This window comes from Anopheles bellator, chromosome 1, assembly GCF_943735745.2.
Source record: "Anopheles bellator chromosome 1, idAnoBellAS_SP24_06.2, whole genome shotgun sequence".
Taxonomy (NCBI): domain Eukaryota; kingdom Metazoa; phylum Arthropoda; class Insecta; order Diptera; family Culicidae; genus Anopheles; species Anopheles bellator.
In genome coordinates this window covers 40,651,486-40,672,373 of record NC_071285.1, presented here as the reverse complement: position 1 = coordinate 40,672,373, position 20,888 = coordinate 40,651,486, and the positions used below count along the sequence as shown (strand labels likewise).

General features: G+C 51.4%; 1 protein-coding gene across 1 annotated transcript in view; it reads right to left on the bottom strand.

Annotated features, from left to right (window-relative positions):
• Window positions 1–565: 565 nt before the first annotated feature.
• LOC131206139 (homeotic protein distal-less) overlaps window positions 566–20,888 on the bottom strand; it is a 46,488-nt gene continuing 26,165 nt past the window's right edge. The window contains exons 5-8 of the mRNA XM_058198565.1: window positions 1,322–1,476; window positions 1,100–1,194; window positions 814–997; window positions 566–584 (exon numbers count right to left, since the gene is read on the bottom strand). Of these exons, the coding sequence (XP_058054548.1) occupies window positions 566–584; window positions 814–997; window positions 1,100–1,194; window positions 1,322–1,476 (453 nt within the window). The remainder of the gene's footprint in view (window positions 585–813; window positions 998–1,099; window positions 1,195–1,321; window positions 1,477–20,888) is intronic.

Here is a 20,888-nt window from a genome sequence, read left to right as displayed (position 1 = left end):
TTGCGTGGAGCCCCAAACGAGGCCGAGGCGAGTGTTGGTATTTTGCACGCCCACTTCTTCATCGCGTTCAACATTCACACACACAAACACACACCTAGACACACGCACAAATACACACACGCGCTTTTTATGCTTACAAATATTGCACAGAGCTCCGATTCCGTCGAGTACACCGAGGCGCGCGTGTGTGCGGCGACCACCACTTCACGAGATTTTTTGTAAAACCAATACGAAAAGAACATAATCCTTAAAAACCAACCCACCGGTGGCCTTGTCCCGGGCGTCCGGGTCAACCGAAAATCGTATCACGGGCCTACGCCGTCGCATCCTTATTCGCTCTGTGCCACCACATTAAAACGGATCACGGAGCAATCACCGGAGAACTTAAAACACGATCGGGTATTAAAACTCGGAGAACAAGGACAATCGTGGTGGTGGTGGTGGTGGTGGTTGGTGTGTTTCGCCGATCCGGCGGCCGCTTAGCGAGATGCGCCCTCCGTTCCATGCTCTACCACTGGCTTAAGCACTAGGAATAGTTAAAATTATAATTTACATTCTCGTGTTGTTAAACCGCGGGCCACACTCTGTAATGGGAAGCGGGGAGAGCAAAAGAAAAAAAGAGAAACAAGGATTTAGTGAAAATGTCTACTCATAAAAGTATATCGATTGAAATCCTAGCAAAAGTCACAGTGGAACACGAAAGTGTGGATGCATTTCCATTGCATACCTTCTGGCGCTACCATAAATGTTCTATGAAAGACTAGATCGCAAGGATCTTTATCTACGTGCAATATAATCGTAAAGGACACTCACGTTAACAGTGACGGGTTCGTTTCCGGCTGATACCAGTACTGAGGTACGTAGCCGCCCATCTGCGGTGCGTGCGTCGGCTGCGGAGGTGCGTGGTTGGTTTGCGGTGCCATCTGCGGGGGCTTGTGGTCGGCCCAGTGCGGCGGTGGCTTCTGCTCCCAGGGTGCTTGCGAGGGCGGACTTAAACCTGGAATGCGGCCAGTAGAGAGCGAATAGCGCTATTAGTCTTCAACGGCCAACGGGCCGGGTCCTCGCCGGTCCAGGTCCCGGAAGAGAAGAGCTAACTTACCAGGTGACAGCTCCGAGACGGGCGTACTCGAGGGCGTTGGACTGTGTCCGGGAGGTAGGAAATGCGACGGTGACCCACTGCTCGAACCGCCACCGGGTGCTGCGCGGGAGAGAACAGAAAGGGACGGGTGTTAGCCACTGGAACCGATGACCCATCCCGCTTTGCCGGGGGCTCCGCGTTTTTGGAAAACTAACAGGAAGCTATAATTATATCCCCTTAATTCGCGACGTACCTTGGTGCATGTTCTGATGCTGCGACGGACTGTGGCCGCCCTGGTTCGGTCCACCCAATGGAAGTCCTCCACCGACGCCCGGTGCCTGGGCCGCCTTCATCATCTTCTTGTACTTCGATCGTCGATTTTGAAACCAGATCTTCACCTGCCGAAGGAAAAGCGCGTGGAAAACAAACACTGGGGTCAGAGAGCGAGAAAAGCGAGGAAAGACGCGTTGTCACGCGACGCCGCGAAACGTGTCACGCCCAGGTGCCGCTGTAAACAAAGTGTGCGTTGCAGCGGCGCACTATGGGAAAAAGGCGATCAAAACCGATCTTTAAAAAGTGACGATTTTAGATACATATTATTAAAATTAATAAATAAGCTATGAGTGATCCGAATTTTTAACCTCTGATGTTGCGTAGATTACAATAAATTATCTGTCAAACCCAAAAGAGTGATACAAAATAATCTTGAAAACCAATATTAATCGAAAATTTCCAAATTGCCATGCCATGTATTTATGGTAAATGATTTAATCATTTTATAGATAAATGGCTATTTTCACGCTATAAAATTCAGTTACAAGTTAGGTTATTTTTACGTTATTTATTATACTTGAACACGTGTATACATAAAATGATGAATTTAAACAAAACACATTCAAAAAGAAACATTGAAAAAAGTCCGTTGATTCTTTCCAAACAAAGTATGTCCATCTACCGGATATAAATTTCCCACAGTGCGGCATAGCGTGACGCGATCACCGCCGCACAGCGGAAAGGAAGTTTGGCGGACGGAAAAGGCGGTTAGCGCGTTTTATTGCGCTTAGAAGAAGGAAGCCCCCCGCCTGTCCCCACCTGTCCCTCGTCACTCTTTCGCTCCATCTTGCTCCCTGGCTGCCGGACGGCTCATTATTGTTATGCCTTTTTAATCGTTACAAGGTCGTCACACGACACTAATGCTGCCACGAGTTATTTATGAGTCACTTCTGCTGGAGCTGGAAAACATCTCGCTTTACATGATTTATTCTTGCACTGTGCTCATCACTCTCCTCGTTCTCGTTATTTCTCGCTTTAGCGCCTTTGTTGTGCGCACCGCAACATAATGGTTGCGATTAGCAAATACGCGAAAGAACTCGGCCGATTACGTAACACCGGCACTCGCTCTGCATTTTGAATCAAGAATCGGTGGGCAACTTTGTCCAACTTGTCCCTGCCACTCGATACACTGCACCGGAGTGTTACCGAGAGCGACACCGGGCGATTGGTTCTTGCAGTGAATAAATTTTCCATTTTAATTGAAATATTATTTAAATGAGCGCCCGCCACACCAACATGGCGGTCGTTAAATTTATGCTGCGGCCAACCTATCGATGTCGCTCTGCACACGCTAATGTCGGGGTCACCGGAATCGCCATCGGAACGGCGCATTAGATATTCATCGGCAACCCGGGCCCCTCTCTCTCCCTTTGGCGCGCTGCAGTACTTCAGAAGCGCTGGAGGCGCAAACCAAACTCCAAACTCTGGCCGATCTGCCAAGCGCGGCCAGAGGCCGGTAAATCACGGCTGATTAAAGCTGATTAGAGCACGCCAACAACACCGCCCCCCGACCCGACCCAACATGATACTCCCCGGACCGGACGAAAATCTCCCATGGGAGTTATTTAAATCAATTGACCACTAGCCGGCCACCCGGCGGCGGCGGCCCACGGGAAGCCCTAAATCAAAGCGAGAGCTAGGGCCGTGCCAGAGAGCGAAAGAGGATCTTCAGATTTTCGGAATTGAGTACAGGATTATTAAACCGACCGACGGAGGAGACCGATCGGCGCGTTAACGCGTCGCTTGGCGTACGGCCAAAGACGTCAACCGGGAGAAGGCGAACTGTGACGAGCGGTGGCGACGTACCAGCAGCGCGACTCGAGTGCCGAGCGGCCGACCACAACATAAATAAAAATTAAAACTGATAAACAGCGATTAATGAAATGTTTCCGCCTTGCGTTGCGTGACCCACGGTAGCAAGGAACTAGGAGGCAGAGTTTACGTCGGTTGTGGAACCGCGATCTATGCGATGCCCGAGTTGCCATAGCGACCACAGAGTTATCAGGGGAGAAGGTTGATCCGGGTGTGCTGGGATGATTCAATTAGCATGGCCAGTGGTGACCTAGAAGCGGGATGGTGTGCTGGAACCGGTGGTCAATCAAAGCGGCCTGCAGTGTTGAAGTGCTGGTAGCTCCGCTCGACTAGTTCTCCAACGGTTCGCTAACCACAAGAAATCCTAATCCTCCCCCAAGAACGAACGAAGCTGTTGGCACCTCTCTCAAGAGTGTCACCGAAACGACCCGACATGGGGGGATTTTTTGTCCAGAATTCTGTCACCCGCTCGTTGCTTTTCCGTGCTGTCAGTCCGCATTTCCGGAGAACTCCACCCAGAAGACACACCCATCGGGTCGAGGTGTCCATCAAAGAAATTCTTGGGTTGGCGACCCAACACCGCCGGGCCAACGTGTCTGCCGTGTCGGGGCCTGTCCTTCCGTCAGTCCAACCCCACGCTGACCCCACAAAATCATTCCCGAGCGCTTTCGAGAAGACCTCAGAGAGTGGCCTCATGGTCGGTGCCTTATGGAAGATAGCGATCGCAAAAATGTGACACAAACCGACGATGACGGAACACGCAAACCACCACGTGGAGGAACCAGAGTTTGCGGCCAGAACCCCCCCCCCAGGAGGGGTTGCGCCACGGACATGCGCAGTGCGTTGTTCCACTTCGAGAGCGCCTGCTCGGCAACGCCACCACCACCATCTTGACGTCGCAACCCTTCCCGGGGGGGGTCTGATAACTGAACTCTTTCACTTCTTTCGCTTCTTCGTCGCTGGTACCGAAAATCCCGACAGCAGAGGACCGTGCCGTCGCCACAAACAACAGCAACAGCGCATGTTGATGCCATGTCAAGGAGGCCCAGCTAGCTCCACTCCGCCTGGAGGGGCCTCTGGAGAACACACAGAACACAAGACCGAGGAACCTCCTTCGCCGGTCGTGTTACGCCCGGCCGTTTGGCTTCCGTGCAAGGTGCGCGCCTTCAGGCCACGCTCTTCCCATCTCTCTCTCTCTCTCACGTTCTGTGTTGGGCTACGGAGATTCTGGACCTGGTCAGGTCAGATGACCAACAACCACCATCTTGTAGCCGGGCGGATCCCTTGTCGTTTCTCCGTTTTGCCCCCCCGGGGGGCAAAACCTCGCCATGTTCCATGTCGGGAACAGAGCACAAAACCAGGGCCGGGTCCAGGGAGGACGAGAAATTTTGAATAATTGATGGGGTGCCATTACCACCTTATTTTATTTTTATTACCTCCCCAACAGGGGGGGGCCCTCTCCGAGGGTGTGTGCTCTGGACACGGGCTAAGGTTATGCTAAAATTGCGCCAATGCGGTAGCGCCGCCAGGTTCGACTTCAAGACCCGGAGTAGCTCTCCTAATCTGACGATCAATCAATTAGGGGTGGATCTCCCGCCCAAGAGAATTGCCAACAAGCGGGGGGGAAAAGATCGTTAATGAGGGGGTTTTATTGCGTCTACTCGCAGGGTAGTGTAAATAGAGCTGCCCACGATCCCCTGAAGCCCAGCTACCGTTTGGCGAATCGACCCGAATCGTCCCATAAATCCCGTTATCTTCCGTAGAGTCAGTGAACATCGGAGCGTTCTTGGGCCGAATCGATAGAAATGAGAGTCGAGACACTTGGAAAAGATCTTCACGCCAGTACATCAATCTCCGGACGAGCGACAAAGTTTGGAACTCCCCCGGACTCCACGTCCATTCCCACGACTCGGCCGGATATAAATTAAGAATTGAAGTTCACATATCGCCCGGGGCTGTGGGCAACGATGCGTGACAGTTGGACGCCGAGAAACCGAGCCAACCGTGACCGCTCGCAAGCCCAGAGTCCGTACGAGGTGATGACGGGTCGGGATATTACAGGGCCCACGCCTAGCGCCATCTGCACTCCAGCGTAAACACGCTGGCGGTGGTCCCAGCCACCAGATATCGATCGGCGACTTCTTCACCCGAATCGTCGAAAAATTGAGCCAATTGAGAATCAATAAAACCCGGACCTGTAGCCTCACAAAATCGGCCAACTGTCATCGGTGCCGCCGCCGTCCATCAGTGCGGTGAAACTTTTCCACGTCCAGGCATCGGTGGCGGCGGCATCGACATCTCCCGGAATGCAGGACCCTCCTGCGCCCAGGAAGGCAGCCAGGGAACTGGCCGGGGGAATTGCGCGCGCGCGCCCGCGATTCGCGGTCGCGATGAAAGGGCGCAGATAACCGCGGAGAGCCGTGTAACCATAATTGGCAAAGGGTCCGGTGGCTCCGGTCCGGTGTCGCCAAGGTTGTGCCCAGAAGCCGAACGGGAGGAACCAGCCAACCGGCCGATAACATAACATACAGCAACAACAACAGCGGCAGCAGCAAAAAAACGAGGTTAGATTTATGTCTCGATTGTTTGGCCCTTCCCGATCAGGGCCACGGAACCGTGACAGCAAGCCCGAGCCCAACCCAGTCCCAGACCCGGCCAATGTCATCTTCCCCGCGCGCTGCACACACCTTCAGGGACCACTGCCGACGACGACCCAAGAGGAAGGAAAGGATAAATAAAATGTATCAATTCGCATGATAAATTTTTCGCTATTGATTGTCTCTGCACTCCGCCGTGGGAGCGTCGGTCGTTGGTGGGCTGAGAGGGAGGGGAAGGGGGGGAACACGTCCAGCAAGATGTCGTCCTTCGGCCGATGTGTGACAGTCTAATAAAAATATCACACCAAGCGCGCCGCCTTTGTTCTTCGCCGTCGACCGATCGGCGGCGGCGGCTGCGATTTATCGCAGCCCCGTGTGACTTGCGGGGACCTCTAGAGGACCTCTGGGGAGACCGTCTGATCGGGGTGTCAGGGATTTGATCGGTTGTCAAAACAGTTGCTCAATCATCCCGGCGGCGGTGGCCACAACAAGATGCCCCACGCCCCGGGCCACGATCGAATGATCGATTACCAAGAAGGATGGATTGTTGTTATTAAGCGAGAGAGCCACCAGCTGTCATCGCACTTTCTCGGCTACGTCAGACGCGTGGCAATTTGGGTGAAAAAAGTGTCGGTTCGAGAACGGGACTCGAACCAGCGATCAGCCGGTCGCTGGGAAGCAGCGCTACCGGGTAGACTATGATGGAGCACCATATCGGTGCGTCCACAGCACACTTCGTTTGGACTTTGTGTGGAGATTGCGCAACCACGAGCGGTGATATCTAGCCCGGCGATCAGCGACAACGGATACAGGAACCGTCGATCGATAGCATACCCGTTCTTCCCGACCATCGAAAGCCATCAATCCATCAACGCGCCCGCTCTGGTCGACCATATGTTGCTGGCCCATGCTGGCTGGCTGGAACAAAGAGTCTCCCAACTTCCGACGGGCCGCTCGGCGAAGTGCATCACCCGGCAACTGGCTCGCTCTCTCTCTCTCGCAGCAAAAAAAAGACAGCAAAACAGCGGTGCAGCAACACACGTAGATGCCGAAGATATAAAAATTGACTGATGCCGACCGAGTGCGCGGTGCGGAATACAAATGAGCCGGCTGGCGGCCTGCCACATGGCGGGAACGGGGTACGGGGCGAGTCATGGAGCAAAAAATCTGCCGATGAAAACAAGCTTTTTCATCCCCTCGTGGTCGTTGCGATGTTGCTGATCTTCAGCGTGATCGCGCATCGCGTCATCGCAGCAAGAGACGTCGCGCTCGGAGCGCGACCTATCGGTGCACCTTCAATTTTGTGTTTTTTGTTGCCTCGATCTCCCCACTCGGCGCAGAAAAACACGACGCACCCGACGGAAAGCAGCGACAGTTTACACACATTGAGTTGTAAGGCCGCCCGGGACGACCGGTGTGTAGTCCGCACCCCATCACTCGGATCGTCTCGACGAATGTAGGTGAACTCGGTCCCGGCCAAGACCTGGGCTAGACGGAACCCAAACACAACGCCAGACGTAGCGCGGGCTGGGAAAACGATGCGTCTGTGGCCGGATGCCGACGGACTGCCGCGTAGTCTCGGTCCACCATGTGTTGGCTAGCAAGGAGTTTTGACCCTTGAAATAGGAAACCTACGGGTGGGGTTCACCCGAGCGTGACCCCCGGCGGTCCACGTTGTCAACCGACCGGTGGGTGATTAAAAACGAATCAAAACTCAACTCAACTTGTCGCGGCACCCATCTCTGCGATTTCGATTTGGGTTCGCTGCCGTTCGCTGGCGTTCTGAGACGCGCTCCAAGGAGCCGCGCGATCGACGGCGCACGACGCACGATGCGCGCTGTGATCGGTTCCGCTAGATTTGTCAAGCGGAAAATATGCATTCATTATATGCAGCCCCCACCGAACGGTCTTGATTCGATCGCCCCCCATGCGCCGTGTCGTCGTTTCGATGGTTCGACGGGACGCGGGAATCACAGAAGTGATTCCCAGGCCCTCCGGGAAACGGGAGAGGTTCGAAGAAGGGAGCTCTAGCTCCCGGTGAAGTACGAACAGGGTGCGTGGGGCGCGGGAACCCTCTCTCAAGATTCGATTCAAAGTTGCGGTTCACGTCAACCCGCAAAAAATGCTCGATTTCAATTATTTCATTATTTTTAATAAATTGTAACGACGTGGGAATGACTGCCGGCTGCCGTTGTCGCATGTGACCGGGAAATGTTTTCGCTCTAGTTTTTTTTTCTGTGCAGTTCCATTGTGGCAGGCGAAGGCAGAGAAAGAGAGAAACACCACTAGGTTGTTCGATGAGTTTTGCGGTTCAATATCAGGGGGTGCTGCTACTAGCCTATTTATTTTTATATTGGTACACTCTTCATATGTACGTTTTTTTGAAGTTTAATTTCTGTCACTTCATTCTTTGTTAACAAACCATTTAGTATCGAAGTGCCATATTGTTTTGTACAATGGAAAAAAATCAACTATCGTACAGATTAAGATCAAGTATAGTAACAGATGTTTTATTTTTGGGAGGTTTTCAAGTAAAGGAAATTTATCAACGAATATTGAAAGTGCATGAGGATTCTTCGCCTTCAGCTAGTAAAGTAGAAAGATGGGTTGCTGAATTTAAACGTGGTCGTACAACTCTTGAATACGATCCACGTCAGGACCTCCGAAAAACAATAGCAACAGCTGAAATCGTAGGAAACATACAAAATATCGTATTGGGAAGTGTAAGTAATATTTTGATTGAAGTATTGGGTTTCAGAAAGATTCAAAATGGGTGCCAAATTCGCTAAAAATGGAACAAAAACGCAATCGAGTGCCACTTTCTCGGCAACATTTAGAGGGGATTCTTTTAAGGATAAAGTGGATTTTGTGCATCGTTCACTATGGATGAGACTTGCAAGCGAATCATATTCATCACTTGATGAGACAGCATCAGTTTTTTAGGGAGCGGAAGGATTTTTTGAATCGTTGAAGCATCAATCATATTCATCAGATTTGGTCCCTAGCGACTTCCATCTGTTTCCAGACCCAAAAACATTAAAGCGTGGAAAGTATTTTTCATCAAATGATGAGGCTCATAACAGCTCGGGAAGCGTATTTTGCGTTCAGGAATAGAATTCTTAAATTAGAATCTCTTTGAAACAAGTGTATTGATATTCAGCGAGACCATACTGAATAAGGAAGTGTATTTTAAAGCATAAAATTGCGTTTTTCTTATCGAACCGCAAAACTTATTGAACAGCCTGGTATTTATTGCTCGCATAAATTACCCACCAAACACCGACATCCGGAATGTCGGCCAGCTGCCTTTAAGGCGCATTCAGCGGTCGGTACATTTTCGTCCTGTCCTCAAGAGATCAACATTTTTCGGTGTCCCGCGCCGGCTGGCGATCGGTTATCCGGGGACCAGGGGGAAACAACTTTATCAGCTATCAGGATCCACGGGATATCGATGACACACACAGAGAGAGAGAGAGCGCGGGAACGCACGGTGCGTACGAAATGAGCGAATCGAAGCGAATCCAGTAGCGATCCAGCCCGGCGTTGATCAGCATCAACTTCAGCATCAACTCGGCCGCCGCCGCCGCGGGGCACCGTGATAGGCAAAGTGCCCGAGCTGGGACACGACGACGTCACCCGGGTGGGGGCAGCAAGGGCCCTTGAGCGCGCGCGCGCGCCCCTGTAATCGGCCAACCCCGTGCCCCGTTTTTGCGCCGCCTTTCGGGTGGCGAGTTTCCTAGAAACCTTGATCGTAACTATCGAATCGTGTACGCGGTGCGCGCTGCTCATACATTAGAGAATATTTTTTTCCGCGCGCAACACACCACCCCCAGGCACCACCCCGGATACCCTTCCACCCCACCACCCGGACTTGCGATCAGCGCGCATTACGCTTGCGCGAGTTATGAAAGAAATCAATCACTCGTCAGATCAGGTCCGTCTCTGTCTGTCTCTCGCCGAGATCACCGCGCACCCGCCGTTTTGGTGGAGCGACAGGCAGGGGGGGCAGCGAGGGGCACAGGGACAGGGGGCTGTTGTCGTTGTTCTCGGTGCGCGCGATTCAAGATCAGCCGAGAGATCGAGAGGCACCGAGCGAGCAATTTGTTCCGCCGTGCACTTCGCGTGATCGGGCGAGGGACCCGGCTTGGGGTGAGCTGGTGTGCGGGAGGGGGCACACACCCAGCATCGACAGGTTGCAACCCTCCCTCTTCCACCTATCGGATATCGCAATCTACAACACCGGCCCGGGCTGGACTTCCGGTTGGCAGCTGGCGCAGAGCTGGCGAGTTGGGCGACAACTTCATCTCATCTGCGTAGCGCGCCCCGGAGAAGTGTGAATCAACCTCTTGGGGGGGGGGGCTGGGGTGGCTGGGGTGGTGGGGGTTGTATTTGTGATCACGATCGCCAGGGTCTGCACCGTGAGTAACGTGAGCAACACCCAGTATAAGGAATGTTACAATGTCTCACTCGCCCGGGGCATTGGGGATTTATTCACGTCAAACAGCCCGCTACCGGGAAATCAGCGTCGGGTTTTCCCACCTCAAACCCTATCGGAAGCCCAGGTTAGGGGACATTTGCGTGCTCTGTGGAGTAACCTCGTCGGAGTTCGGAGACATCGGAACGGAGAACAACCCGCGAACCTGTTTCCACGCCGGATAACTAACCCGCTGCGGGACGATCGACAGACAGAGAGAGAGAGAGAGAGGGTGAGGTGGTGGGGCGGAGGGCGGTGCTGGCTCCGTTCCGCACAGGGGTCCCGCTGGTGGGCCCCAGCGATCGAGGCAACCCCAGCAAATTTCTTGCATCGATTAATATTGATGAGTGATTGAATGATAGTTGTACCTGGCGGTGGCAGAGGGTTAGCAGGGTGTGCGGGGTGGCCACATTTCCATAGGCATTTTTCCTCCGCAGCCGCCGCCGCCGTCGCCGTTGACGACAACGACGACGGCGACGACGCATGACGCCGCCGTTCACTTGACTTTGAGACGGGCCGCAGGGTTTTCCGGGAGCTAGCGGAGCGGAGCGCGGAAAGGGCCGGATGGCCTTGTAGGGCGAGGTGCGATACCACCACCAGTCCTGTCCCCCGCCAGACGCCAGACACGCGGTTTCTAACGCACCGCTAGGGGGGCGCATTGCGAAGGGAAAGTTGTTTGGCCGGGCGTCCGGAACGGTCAGCTGACCAGGATTTTCTTCGATCTTTCCACGGATTCCACTTCGGCGGCGGCGACGGTCGGTGCCTTGTAGTGCCCGGGGGTTCGGGGTGGTAGGCAGCATGTTAATCGGATGGGCGCCATCTTGGCGGTGGCGATGATTAGCATGAAAATGGCATTCCCTGAGTGCATTGTTCTTCCGCCACGACGGATCCCAAAACTCTCAGCCCTCATTATGCGCCCCCCCCCGATTATGGGTGACTTTTCCATGCCCGTGTTTTTGCACCTATTTAGCGCTTGCGCCAGCCATTAGCCAGCGCTAGTGACAACGCAAGCGTCATCGCTTCTCAGCACGTGGTGAGAAGTGAGTGAGACTGAGCGAGGTGATGATGCGTCTGATTGCCAATAAACCGAGCTAAACGGCCCGGGAGGCGATGAGGTGGCCACCGCTAATTACTTTCGCTAACCCACCGGCTCGCTGACGATCACATTAACAGCACAGCAAGTAGATCACACGCGCGCACCTCCTTAAAGATCCCATAAAAGTGGCGTTTGTCGCGGCACGCACACCGGAAACCTGGTGAATGAATCCCGCAGCATGCGCGTTAATGGCCAGCTCCGTGCGCACACTCACGCACACCCTGGCCCTGCGCATATGGCGCAGCATAAGTGGCCTCGTCTCGTCCCACGAGGTCGCCACGGCGCCACGCGCGAAGAGCTCCGCGCCGAGATAATTTATGGCAATTAAGTTTTACGCGCTTAGGAAGAGGCTCGTTTGGAGCCGGAGGATACGAAGTTCCGCTCGGTCCTGCGGCCCAGCCCCCTGGCTCCCTGCTCTCACTCACTCTCAACGTGGGGGTCTTTCGACGCTAACCTTTCGACTAATAACAGGACCGGATAGGACACAGCCCGCTCGGTCGGTCGAAGGTGAAGGTCAATCACGGTGCCATGTGCGGTTCGTGACGAGTGCTCGCGGCTCTCGCGGCTCTCGATTGAGGAAGTGCACAACAATCGACGCGTGGCTGACGGCGATGATGATGATGCTACGTTGGCCGTTCGTCTCGACAATGAACCGGACGCACCTGATGCAGCTGCCCTCGGCTTAGATTCCGGCCCAACCCGATCGCCGCTCTCAGCAGTAGGTGTTGGCAATCGAAACGCTTTAAGTCGCCAACGAGCATCGCCAAGCGCTGTGAGTGTCGATGGTCAGCTCGGTTTGGGTCAACCCAGGGAAAGGTCGCGATTCCGACTCCGAAGAATCCTCTCTCATCATCTGTCAGGTCCCCGGGTGTTGTTTCTGATATACGAGGTGTGTTCAAAAAGTTCTGATAATTATGTATTTACACAGGCTTATAGTTCGAACTTGGACGTTTTTTGCCTGGCTCATCGTCGATTTTTGTCTTCTCCAAAAGTAATCACTTTCGAGATTAAATTAGAGTTTTGGGAACAGGAAAAAATAACAGACGGACAGATGCCACTTAGATAAATAGGATAAAATTTAAAAAAAATAATAATAAAAAATTAAAAATAAAAATAGACAAAGTGGATAAATGACTCATTGGCACGTGGCAGAACATACAATTTAAATAGATTTAAATGCGAATATTTTCAATTCAATCATTTCGATATCTTAGACTTAGGCTTTAAATAGCTGCAATTTCAATGTATAATATCTCTGTACTCTTATATAATCAAGCATTTATTTCTGATAAAGTTCCAATTTAAACAAAAAATCTTGAGGCAACAACTCATAATACACCACATCTCTGCAATCGATGAAAACTGTTAGCAAAACTGTTCAAATTCGACTGAATTAAGCTCTTCGTCGTTCACATCTTCTCCGGAATCTGAGATTATTTTGAACCACCGAAAAACACAGTTTTAGGTCATAAAAGCTTCACAATAAGCCACAATCACCTTAATTTCTTTTTCCTCACAAAATTTGATAAAGATTCTTTTCAGAACATTTTGAACACAGCTCTTAGGGAAACAATAAAATAGAGTCCGTCCCACGAAGGTGAGCACGGAGTGTGTTTCGGGGGTACATTCCTCACGTACACGCTCAACCCCCGACAGCCACCACCTTCTGGGTTGGGTTGTTGTGTGACCCCAGGCCCCTTTGGCGGCACCACAACTCCTCTCTCTCGGTCGCTATATTATTGAGGGAACGCGCAAAAATTTGCACAAAAATACTATGGCGTCGTCCTCCTCCCAGAGAGAGAAACAGAGAGCGGGAGAGACACATCCGAGAAGGGTTTGTTTCCGTTTTTTAATAGGTTGTGTGTGGCGGTGTGAAAATTGCACTGAAATCCGAGCCCGCGAGCGCCCATCGCGGCTGCTGGCCACACCACACCACACCACCCCCCAGACTGGCTTTGAAGTTTGCCGGAACCCCACGTCCATCCGATCCGTTTCCCTTGCGCCCAAGATCAGTGCCCGTCACCGCGAAAACGTGAAACGTCGCCCCGTTTGCGCCGAGCGCGCGCGCGTACGTCAACTCGCGCAGAAACCGCAACCAACCCAGGGGGGAGGGGCAAAGGGGGCAAAAGGGAGCAAGGGGGGGGCGCATAGTTTCGCGGGTTTCGTGCGTTTTATTGTCGTCCGCCGGATCGCCATGGACGCAATGGATCGCGCGCGCCAGGCTCGCTCTTTGGGTTCGGCCGGGTTTGCCGAACTATGTCCTGCGCCGGAATGCGACCGGCCGGCGGCGGCGGCGGTGGCGACGACCATCGATACACAATTGCACACAGGATGTCCGCAGGACAAGAACAATCCACGCACGGGAAGGACCCCGCTCGGTTTTCGGTGTAAAACAATTTCATTTCGCTGCCGCAAACCCTTTGCCCTGGGCAAATCCGCGGGCTCTTGTGAATGGAATTTTCCCGCCGATTGTTGCTACCGGTGTTATGCGCCGCCCGTGTGCGTATGTGTGTGTGTGCTTGGGGGTCGCTCGCCATGGGTCGCAACAATGTTCGGGCGGCCAACGATCGAACGAGCACAATTATCACATACTGTCTCTGAGCCCCACTGGCAAAAGGTTATGTTGCGATAAGATGTTTACAAGCTCATTACACACATACACACGGGCCGGGCCCTTAATGAGTTTGTGGATTGCGAAACGGAGCGTTTCGGACTATTTCGGTTTGATTGATGACATTTCGGTGGTGGCCATCCGTTCCTCTATGCTGGTGCTGGTGGCTTATGCGGGCGCTTCGATGGATTCACAGCCCTTTTACAACAGATGTTGATAGTAATTTAAATGGAAATTGTTATATTTTCGAACGAACGAGCAAAGGACTTGGGGCTGTATAGACCCCGTTTCGAATTTAATGGATGCTTGGCAGGCACAAATAGGAAGGTTGTGTTGGAAAACGTTGCGAAGATATCCAAAGACGGTGTCTTGTGTATTTTGCAGCAACATATGAAGGTGTTATCGAATTTAATGCACAATTTAAAAAAAATTATGAAAAATTAACATTTGCTATAACTCCATTCCATTGGTTATCGATTTCTTTGCTATGTCGACTAATCGTTTTACATGCACAAACCCTCAGGTTGGTGCTTTATATGGCTGTGTCCGTTATAATAGTAAGTAAATAAATAATTATCAATTGGTGAAAGACCAATTCGGGTCGCAGACCGAAAAGAACCATTTCACATTACAGAACAAGAATGATACAAAAGTACGAGAGAAGCCGCGAAAAAACTATAAAAGGAACGGGTCAATCGGTACAGTATCTCATCAAAATCTTATTGAAGCTTAGGGTGATCATGCTCTTGGTAGATGTTTTGAGTGTTTGAGTTGTTTGATAGTTACTTTGGTGGATGTTTGAGTAGACGCGGTGTTTTGAGTAGTTTCAAAAAATTAAACATGGCGATTTTGACTTCATAAGCAAAGAGAGTCGGAAGACTCAAAAAAAATTCGCAGACGCTGAACTACAACAACCTTTGAATGAAAATGACACGCAAACGCAACAATGATTCGCGGATCAGCTAAATGTCTCCCCTGGGAAGACTCAGAAAATTGCAAAATGGGTGCCACATGAACTGAAAGAAAGACAGCCGGAAAACCGAAAAACCAAATGTATCATTCTGCTCGCCAGGTACAAAAGGAAGTCAATAACACGTCCTGAGAATCCTACAAAGACAAAATCTGGGTCAGTCCGGAAAACCTGGATTGGACTGGAAAACCAGATTGATTGGCTGTGTGTCTGGTGAGACCAGAAAGGTGTGAGTTATCACAAGCTCCAAAAATCTAGTGAAACCGTTAATATTTTATTGCTACCTAGATTGTTAATACGAGATTGCTTATTCGCCAGACTTGGCCCCTTCCTATCACCATTTATTTTCATCAATTGATTTGATTTACTCATTGATTTACTTCAAAAGACGAAGAATTCTTTCGAGCTGGAATCCACGATTTTGCAGAGATATAGGAGATATGCATATCTAGCGATGCCACATACTTTGAATAAAATATAGTTTTTAAGATCAATAAACATGTAATTATTTTAGACTTTTAGACCTGGTAAACATTATACCGTAGGCAGCTCCAAATACGAAAGCCATAACCTTCCTTCCTGAGCTGACGTGTGCCAACGTTTGGCCGACTCGGATGTCCCTCCACTCCGAGGGTGATCTACGCTGAACCAGCTCGAAACAGTTGCTGTCTCTGACCGACTGTGATCGACTTTCGAAGTTTATAAATCAACACCCAGCCAACCCTTGATAAATTACCTAACATTTTACAACAAAACGCCGTCTGCATTGTTAGTCCCGCGCAAAGCTATTGACCGTGCCGTGTGCCGAAGGTGGACTCATCAATAATGGCGCGAACCCGGAAGCATATCACTCAAGCCTTTTGATGTACTAATGTTTCGTAATTTATTGACGCGGCCGGTGGGTGGGGTCGGACCACAGTCGGCCACGTGAAGATAATTTCCCCACAATACACCGAGCATTTTCGGGTGGCCCGCGAGCCCTTCGCCGGTTGATGAATTATGAATTCGAACACAATTCGGGTCCCTCCTCCGGGTCGTCCTTCCATTATGCTGCGACACGTGTGTCTGTGCCCGCTGTCCGTGCCGGAAAAGCGCCGTTTTCCCATCGAAAGGCCACAAAGTAAACGAAGCCCCCACCGCCCGTCGGTCCGTCAGGGAAACAATGGGCGAAGGTGCTGTCGCGTAGGGGGCACATCCGGCGGCTCGCAGAGTCCAAACCGAAAAAAGCAACACAAACGAGCATTGTTTAGGTGGCATTCAGTAGTCAGTGGAAAGTGTCGCTTAGATTCACGGGGAGCCAGAGTGAGTGAGAGGGAGAGAGAGCGACCGGCGAATGATAATCATCAAAGCAGAGGGCGACCCAAAGAGAGACAATGACCTAAAGGAAAGAGATGGCCGAGGGCCGAGTCAAGGAAAAACCGCGGAGCCCGGAAAAGCGACTCACAATCGATGGGTGGCCGAAAAAAACTCGAAAAAAAAAACAATTGAAAGCTCAACTCATGTGTCCCGAAATATGCTGCCTCATCGCCGGGCGGGTCCCCCGGAACCCACCTCCAGCCCGTCCGGCACCGATAACCGACGCGCCCGGTGATAAGAAAACAATCCCCCGCGGGCTGGGTGATGGAAGCTGCGCCGAAGGTTCGAGGTGGACGATCGTGATCATCACCGCGTGACACGGTGCACCATCAAACACACGCATACATACATACCCGAGGCACAGCCATTATTCAGAAAACTCTGTCGAGCGAATAAATATGAGCCACCCGCGGGTGGGGACATGTTTTTCCTTTTTTTTCCACGGATATAATTATTAATCGCTTTTTCTTCGCCCGGCGCGAATGGTTCACACTTTTCACACCGCTGCCCCGAGAGCACTTCCGGTCCCCTGTCCCGTCCCTGGTCACAATGTCAAATTTCGGGCGGGTATTAAAATGACATTTGAGCGCGACGCGACAACCGTGATTCTGACAATCGTTAGCCTTCGTTCCGGGTCACAGTCACCAACAGTGACGGGGAAAGGGACCACAGGGCTGGTGGTGCACTATTGTGTGTGCGCAACATCCTGCGCGACAAGAAAAGGGTCATTAGAATGTTTTTCTTGCCACGGTTCGGCGCTCGGCACAGAAGATGCGCCTTTTGCGGTGGCCATCGAATTTTGGGGTTTTGGGTTGAAATTTTGGGAAATTCCCCCGCCCGAGTGGCCCTGGTCATTAGGGCGATGAACGCACGGAGCGTGAGATCAAAAAGCACAGCTCAACCCTATTTCCGCGTGGGGGCCATCTAAGGCCCTCTAAGGCCAGTGCCGATCGCCAGAAGTCGGGAACCATCGATCCTGGTCCTTGAAGTGATTGGTGATTTGTGTCCCAAATAGAGGCTCCAAATTCGCACCACATCCTGGTTCGGTTGCCAAAGAATGCAACCGCCGTTTGTGGCCAATTAAACTGAAGAAAACATTAAAACGCATAAAACCGTAGCATAAAACCGGGGCATCTCTTGGAAGCGCACCCACAAAACCCCGTGAGATAAGACGCGGACCCAGCACACACGTAGAGCCAGCGCAAAAAAAAGCCGGCACACCAGCCAGGGGCCCGGCCAGGAAGATAACCGATCACGTGGAGTCGCCAGTCGGTCGGTCGGTCGGAAAGCCCAAAAGGCAAAACGGGGAAACCTCGGCGGCCCGGGTTCTGATGGGCGTCACCCCGAAGAACCCGGGCCGGAGAGCGGTTCCGAGCGGGCCGCGGGCTCCAGACCGGCAAAATTCGGGAACTCGGCCCCCTTTCTTGACGTTCGATTTTGGCTGTGTCCATGCTCTCCGACTTCTGGTGGGATGAAGAATAAGTTTGCTTTTTGTTTGCTTTCTTAAGCATAGCCGTCTTGTTTCGGAGCACCCCGGCACTCCCGGCGGACATGAATGAATGGGTGTGGCGGCGGAGGAGGCGACGGAGGCGGTGGTGACGGCGTCTGGCTTTCTGTGGGTGCGTGTAGCTCATGAACTCCACCGGCGGAGAATACTTGTTGCGCATAAATTAGAATTTTTAAGCCAACGACTCTCGACGCATCATCGCTCGCCTATCATCATCATCATCATCGGCGTCATCAGTCGGCAGTCGGTCGGTCGGGCGCCGAAACATTAGAATCGGGGGGGCGAAACTACTTCTCTAGCCCCCGGAAAGCCACACCAGGACCCGGAGCCCGGAGTGCGAAGAAGGAGAGTGAATTAATTAAATTTGATTATACGCAAAAAGAACAGCCGGCTGGCGTTATGATTCCGACTGACGGAGGCGCCGGTGCCAGGCCAAGCGCCAACCGTGGCCTCCGGGGGGAGGGCGCCCCCCTGTAGCCGCCTCTGCCCATATTCGGGGGCCCGCGGACGGGAATGTCAAACGTCAATTAAATCGATTCGTAGCCGGACCGCCGGATGATATCACGTGCGCCGCCATCCCAGTGTCCCACGTGCAGCCACGCAAACGCGGCGCACACTCGTTGGTGGTGGAAATTATGGCCGCCCAATTAGAACATTCTTTCTCCCGCTGGACTCGCTGGACGCGCGGGCTACCGGAAGCCCATCGAAACGGCGCGGATTACGCCGGACCAAATCCGACCGATGCGCGTGAGAAACCGTCCCCACTGGCCCCACCCTATAGAGACATCACTCCGGGCCATTAGAACCCGGTGGGTCTAGCATCGCGGTCGGACGGCCAAAAAGGCGCGAGCACTCGGACATAAACGGACACCTTCTGGTCCGGTCCGGTCCGGTCTGGGTTTCGCGGGTCGATCTCCGATCTGAACGGTCGAGCTCGTCGAAGCATCAAACCGAGCCCCGGGAAGCGTGTGGTCAGCGATCGGCGCAAAAAAGTAGGAAGGAAAGCTGAAATGAAATTCACGAAATCTATCAACGGCTGCAACGAGCCGTCGTCGAGGGCACGATGGTTCTGCGAACCTTCCGCTCCCGCTCCAACCGGCGGTGGTCAAGGGAGGGAGAGAGACGAGGTGGACGAGGTCAAGATGCTGATTTTCCCGCGCCCCTGAAGCACTGGCAAGAGCCCCGGCCGAGCAGTGCAAAAAAAAACGCAGCATAAGAAATAAACAGGAAGATGAGCATAAAACCTTTTGGGGGCCCCGTTCGTTGACGACCCGTTCCACCTTGAGGGATTTATCGGGTGTTCCTTGTTTTATTTTTATGCACTTGAAGAAACCGTTGTGGGTCGACATAAAAGGTTTAAAGTTAAAAGTAAAAATGTGATTTTAGAGCTCTTCTAAAAACGCATAAAACCAAAGACATGGCTGACCGAATAGACTTGGCTTGGCTTGACCCGAACAGGCGATTTTCTGTAGCCGAAATAAAGAAAACAAACGCCGAGCCGTGATCGATCAGTGAGCGCTCGAGTCCTGGCGTGCTAAGGAGTTGTGCCACAGTGCGGCAAGCACCGTCCGATACAGATGCGGCTCAACTGTTCAAAACTTGGCTGAAGCCGGTCGAAACGCTCAATTTTGATGGCATTTTCTTGTCAAAAAAAAATGCTGTCACTATGTTTAAAAAATAGTTGGCAGAAAACAAATCATCTATATCTGAAGCTGGATTGCCGCAAAACAAATTAATATTTTACAAAAAAAAACTGCAATCCTTTTAAACGATGTTTGTTCTGTAATAATTAGTCGCCATACGGGAATGATGATGTTCAAAGACGATTTTGCATCAAACGATTTTGGGCAAGAAATAAATTATGTGCGTTGCATTAACACATGGGCTGGAAAGTATCGGGCCTAACACATAGATAGCGCTAGTCTTGTTGCATTCACAGCATTTAAGTTAGCACTAACCTCCAAAAGAATGCTGCAAAAAATTTCATAAAATTCAACTCATAAGTGTGTAAGTTGTTATGATAAGAGTGACATTATTTTGGCAATTTTTAAATCAATGGACCCAAAACAATTTTCTGTTTAAATTTTACACTGCTTTTTGATGCGAAAAAATACCGTAGAAGCAAGGCAATGGCTTGGAAATTTTCTTATAAAGAGTCCGCTCAATCAAAAACAATAGTAATACGTTCTGTTTGCTGATTTAAAACGTTGTCGTAGATACACCGATGATGCTGAATCGGACGTCCAAATGAAGCACTATCACCAGAAAACACAAGAATAATCCACAAAATTGATTTGAATTATCGAAAAGTGAAGCGGCTTGAGTTAGCTGACACTGTAAATCAAATAAACGTATTGGATTTACATTCCATGAGCATTTGACTATGAAAACAGTTCGGGTTTGCTGATGCTTAACCCGCAACAAACCGAAAGTTTTGCATCGATTTGTGACAATAGATGAAACATGGATCCTTCACTTCACTTCGGAATCAAAACGCCATCGCCATCTGATCGACTATCAGATGACGAGGACCAACACTTTTCAGCTCATGTATTATTCCCCGATTAATCTATTGCCAAGTAGCTTCGCAATGCTTCGAAAACTAAAATGAGGTTAAAAAGATGCTTTTGCGCGAGGGCATAGAAACCCTTTGAAGGAAGACTTTCTGTAAGTATACCAGAAGACATTTAATTATTCCTTATTCCCTTATGAGATCCATCAACAATGTTGACTCCCGATTGTAAGACGAAAATTAACTTTTGAAGAAGCTTAAACCCGCTAACGAAAAGGATGTGCTTGAAAACATTATTAGCCTCCGTCCCGGAACACGATCGCCGCACTGTGCAGCCACGCCACTCACTCGCGCCACACACTCGTCTCCTCTCATTAGCTTCGCGCAGCCCTAAACGGTATGGATTATTCGTTCCGATGATGTCTCCTCCTCGTTGCCCGCTGGTGGGGCCGTTTATGATCTTGCACTCCCCGCTTTCCCACAGCCATCCTATCGTCCCGCACGCATCCCTCCGGTGCTAAGGGTTTTTTTCTCCCCGCGTT